The 5,316-nt window shown below is 39.2% G+C and overlaps 1 protein-coding gene across 1 annotated transcript in view; it reads left to right on the top strand.

Moving 5' to 3' along the window:
- Window positions 1-472: 472 nt before the first annotated feature.
- The window catches only part of LOC104622936 (E3 ubiquitin-protein ligase MYCBP2-like), a gene marked incomplete at its 5' end in the record, with an annotated part of 132,160 nt that continues 127,316 nt past the window's right edge, over window positions 473-5,316 (top strand). The window contains 2 exon segments of the mRNA XM_010289864.1: window positions 473-592; window positions 1,031-1,112. Of these exon segments, the coding sequence (XP_010288166.1) occupies window positions 473-592; window positions 1,031-1,112 (202 nt within the window).

The following is a 5,316-nucleotide window of genomic DNA, read 5'->3' as shown; positions in this document are numbered from 1 at the left end:
TTTCTGTAAAACAAGGTCTATATGGCCAAGTTGGAGTCAAGTTAAAACCTTAAATGGAGTAATTGAAAAAATAGACCAATGTATGCCTGTTGAATTTAACTACAGTGCTTTCTGTCTACTTCATAATGCTATCTAATTAAAGAATGAAAGTGATGGTTATTAAGCAAAACTCCTGAAGTTATTTGAATTTCCTGTTTTGTTGGTCATTTTTGTCTGCTCTTTGGAAGTTTCTGCTTTAGAGGATGTGCTATTTTCCAATGTGTAACTTTGTAGTAGGTTGTTTAGAGTTTCTGTCATCTTTCACATCTACTTTGATGCCACATTTTGAGCTGTCTCTCCTACTATTCTGTGGGTTCTTTCTCCTTCCTTACAAATGGCGGGGTGGGGAGTTATTTACTATTCTTCTTGTATTCATTTTTCTAATATAACTCTTTTAGAAGACATGGGATATAATTACAAGTTTTGTTCATAGATGGAAGTGGAGAAAGAGGTGAGAAGGATGCCAGCAAAATCACAACCTATCCACCAGGGGCTGTCCGCTTTGACTGTGAACTGCGAGCTGTACAAGTCAGTTGTGGATTTCATCATTCAGGTGAAAACAAATACATCAGTGCTAATTATAGTGTGGATTTTTTGTTGTTTTTTTAATGTTGTCGTATGTGTTTTCACTGCTTTGTGTTTAATTTTCAATAAGGATGTACATGGGAGTGTTAAAGGTTGAAAAGGTTGCAGCGTAATTTTGTAGCCTACTACACTGTCCTTCAACAGTGAAAAGAATTATAGGGATCATATATTGAGTTACATCAGAGTCTTTAAGCAATTTTTGAGTCATTTGAAAGCATCTGCATGACACAGCTCTAGCCCTGCATAGAGATGCTAGTTGCGATGTGTTGTGGAATCTGGTACAGATCTCCTAGTGTCTCAGTAGGGATTGTTCAGTGTGGTGCTCAGAAGGGCTAACCAGCACTGGTGCAGTACCATGTTAACATGTGCGTATGTCAGAAAAATATTATTTTTATTTGTTTTTCAGTGGTTTTGATGGAGAATGGTGATGTTTACACATTTGGGTATGGGCAGCATGGGCAACTTGGACACGGTGATGTTAATTCCAGGTGAGCTGGTAATTAAAGGACGTGATTGTGTATTGCTGTACTGCTGCATAAAAGTGGCTAAAATTCTGTTTCTCTGTAGCTAGCAAGTAAGAACTCAAATATTGTCCAAATAAAGTTGATGAGCTCTTGTTTTGCCCTTGCCCCATAACCCCCTCTATATAGACACAAATAACAGTGTGTAACTGCTGTACTGTATAAGTACTTTGTTTAATATGTGAAGGCTTCTGTGGATTGAAATGCTTCTTTCTCTTCAATTCTCCCTATGTATATGAGAGAATGACACTGAAATCTCATTTAAATTTTATTATTTCTGTAAAATACTTTATATGCAATAATTCCAGTAGTATGATGTTGGAAATCTAGATTAACGTGTTTCTGTTACACCACTGGCAGTAGTTCAGTTATGATAAAATATCATTTTTGTTTATTATTAATCTCCAAAATTAAGTCACTAAGCTTGGATCTCGGATGCATTTTGTAGACACTTTGGATGTGAGCATGAGAGACGTGTGCTTTCTTTCGGTCAATGGAAATAGAGTAGTCAACAGAGTGTGGAGAGCTATTTGACTAACCACCCACTACTTATTTATCTTAGGTATGCTCAGTAGCTACTCTGTAAACATTATGGACTTGATCTCCATTGACTACAGTGAGAGCATAGATAATTAAATATAGGTGTCTTTAATGTGAAGCTCAATCCTTACCCTTAGTGTCTCATCCTCAGTATGTAATCTAGTCACTAAAGTAAAAAAATCAATGTCCTGCTGTAAAAGGAAATGTAACAATGTTGTTCTTTGGGCACGTACATATACCATATAACACATAAGACGGGATTTTGAATAGTAGGAATCATTGAGGCTTTGTGTATGTCCAGTAAAGCCCAGTATCTTTATGTAAAAGGCATACAGAGTGAAGCATCCATGACCTATCTTCAGTTCTGTCATTTCTCTTGTAGCAGTGAGATGAAAATTACTGAACATCTACCCTCCTAATCTCTTTGGAGACTTCCAAATCATTTCTTTTGTCAGGTTTCTGAAGAAATCTTCATCATCTTAAAACTTTCATTGGATTCGCTAAACAAAAGGGAGAGAGGGAAGGAAGAAAGCTTAGCAGAAGTGTTACTTTGTATTGACTGCTGTGCCTAATGGTAATCTCTAAACTGTTACCCATACTCAGTTTGCATTGGACTGGCGAATGCAGTCTGTGTTTCTGCCTATGGTAGAGCCATATCACAGATAAGTACTCTGGTTTTCATTCCTGGAAATTCTTGGATGCTTGTTCCAAGCTACAACTGCTTTAGCTGGCATTTCAAGTCACTATTAGAATAACGCCAGTTTCTGTCTTTAAAGACTGAAGAGGTACATACAGCAGTGGCATTTGTACGAGTAACTTACTGTTTCCTTATTTCCAACTTTGATGAAATTGCTTGGCTTTTCTGAAGGCATCGGAGCTGCCGTATCTGCCAGAATTGCAGGCAGTAAACCCCACATCTGTTGCTTATTTAGACAGCAACTGAATGGAGACTAAATGTAGTTTCTAGAAGAGAACATGAAACATCCTGTGCCAAAGGGTAGTGCTTGACCAGGCCTAAAAGCTGAGGAGATACAAGCGTACAACATCAGCATCATGTACTGTGCCAAGTACAACATCAGTACTTGGCACTGATCTTTGTATCATTCTACAACAGACCCTAGACAGTATCTGAAAAAAGCCTCGAAGAAATTTGGAGTATGTCCTGTGCATGAGAACTGGCTATAGTACTATATTGCTGTTTAGCACCATCATTCAAATGATGATTTCCTCATGATGTACTTCTTTTTCCAGCTTTAAGTAGAGATCTCTCCTCTGTCCTCACAGTAAGGGATTCAGAGAAGGAAACAGGGAATCCTTATGCAGAGTTCCACCTCAGTTGGGACGCAGTGGTGCTCAGATGGCCAGCTCCAGCCAGGTCAGTGGTATGTCAGTCATGCAGTGTGTCACATTGCCTGTATTGACCTCAGGAAGACCATCATCTTCTGAATCCAGGAACTGATACTCTGTTGTGTTTCTGGGCAGGAGAGAGGGGAGGAAAAAAAAGGAAGCAATATTTAGGTAGCCTAGCTAGTATAACTGAATATGGAGGCCCCTGAAAAACAAGAACTGTCAGGGACAATGTAGGAACTCTCATTTTCATCTGAGGGAGCCGTCTTCATTGCCAGATGAAGCAATAATGGAAGTTCTGGGCAGCAGTTGATGACTTATCCTTTCCTATATTTCCTATCTTTTTTATATTTTAACAAGTGTTGAAAATGCTTAACTATTTTGAACTCTGCACAGCTGTCCAGACATGTCTTTCTCCTTAATCAAAGGGATTCTGGACTCCTCTAATAGAGTATGGTAAACACCACAAATTCCTCCTCCTACTTCAGTAGGAATGAGGCATATTACATGCCCTAGAAGGACTTCAGACTATTTTTTATGCACACAAGCAAACAACAGCAGATGAACAGGATGATGTGATTATCAGTAAACCATCAATAGAACTGAAATGGTGTGATGGAAGCAATATGCACAAGGTGGTGGGGGTTTTTTCTCCATCAAAAACTTCATCCGTTCAGAGATGGACCCCTTAAAGGTGCAAGTGATCTGGTTCCTGTGAGGCCATTTTTTCCATATCAGTATGCTGGAGCCATTAAACTAGTCTGTGTAGGCTTTCTGTTGTAAAATCCACAGTGGCAGATGTCGATGAGCTGTTGACTACATGAAAGATTTATCAGTGTCTGCTTATATTCTCCTCAAGTTAGAAGCTGGCAGCTGGAAACTCACTGCAAAGCATTTCTTGCTTCCACTATCCAGTCTTGGTGAAAAGTAGCGTGTCTTGTATTTCGGTAAGCAAAGGCCTGTTTGTTGCTCATGCTTCACTTAAGAAGCTGGGACTTAAAAATCCAGGATCTTTCTGTGATTGTTCAAAATTTGCCCGCATTTCTTGTACAAACTGTTAACTTCAGCACTGCAGTAGCAAGCACATGATCTGGTGGTCAAGCTCCAGAAATTGAACAACTGAAGTAAGACAATCTTAATGTGATTTTGCTTCCAAAGGTTCAACAATAACATGTAAGAAAACTGAGCAGACCTTCCATGTACAGTCAGCTATGGTCTATTTGAAGGCAAAGCGTAGAGACTATATCCTGTTAATAAGACTAGAAAAAAAAAAAGTGTTCCATCATCTCTGCTTGATAAGACCGTGTTTCTAGGTGCATTGTCTGATTATCTTACTTCAGCAGTGGAGTGCAGGTTTTATTTACATCTTTTTACCAAACTTCCTGTTACCTCTAAAAGCTAAAAATCTCCATTTTCTTTTTAAGTCCATCCTGTCCAACTCTGCCTGCAATTGAGAGGAGTTACTACTGGTTTCCTTTTACACACTACACAGTAACAGCCCGTGGTGAACCTGCATTTACAGCACCACGGTCAGCTGCCCCAAGGGGCATTTTACCGGACCTGGCAGCCAGCTGTTGCCTGGACAAGTACCACGGACAGCGATTATTCGAACAGTTAATGCAGGACAAGTTTTCAAAGACCACATCTGCTCACAGGAATGCTTACGCTTCAGGATGGAAGAGGGTTTCGGTGTTGACAGCCAAAATGTATTTGGTCCTTCTGTCGGATCGTGAGTTAGCTGATGCGTGTCTATCTCCTGCTTTTCATTCAGCAATCTTACATTTTCCCAAGGGATCTTGGGTTATTTTCTGTATAGTTCAGGTTGGTCTTTTGTGATTGACCTATGCAAAGTACCTGTGTCATATCCAGAAGACAAAGAATCTTGACACCAATGTGTCCTTCAACTCCATCCCAGAAGAATACTTCTTGCTTTCCTCCATTCAAATGGAGAAACCCTGTTTGTCAAAACTTCGTCCAAAGAGTCTCTCAGACTCCTGAGTGTCTATGCTGAGGTTTTCTGTGTTGAGATTGAGAGATAGGGAAATACTCAGTAGCATCACAAGTTTTTAATTCTGTATACATGAGTAAAACTTGGTTATTGTATTTTTCCAAATCCTTCCTCTTTTTATGAAGTGAAAGCTATTTTTCTGTAATTTTACTTTATTTTTTGATGAAGTTAAGTGTCTTAAGCTTTTTCCTGTTCATTTCCTTACTTGATACACTGTAGTTGGCCATTCCAAAAGCTGGGCGATCTTAATAAAAGAGCTACTTAAGGGTAATGTAT

Source organism: Phaethon lepturus, unplaced genomic scaffold, assembly GCF_000687285.1.
Source record: "Phaethon lepturus isolate BGI_N335 unplaced genomic scaffold, ASM68728v1 scaffold1486, whole genome shotgun sequence".
Classification (NCBI taxonomy): Eukaryota; Metazoa; Chordata; class Aves; order Phaethontiformes; family Phaethontidae; genus Phaethon; species Phaethon lepturus.
Note: the sequence above shows the minus strand (reverse complement) of the source record. Positions and strands in the feature narration are given on the sequence as shown.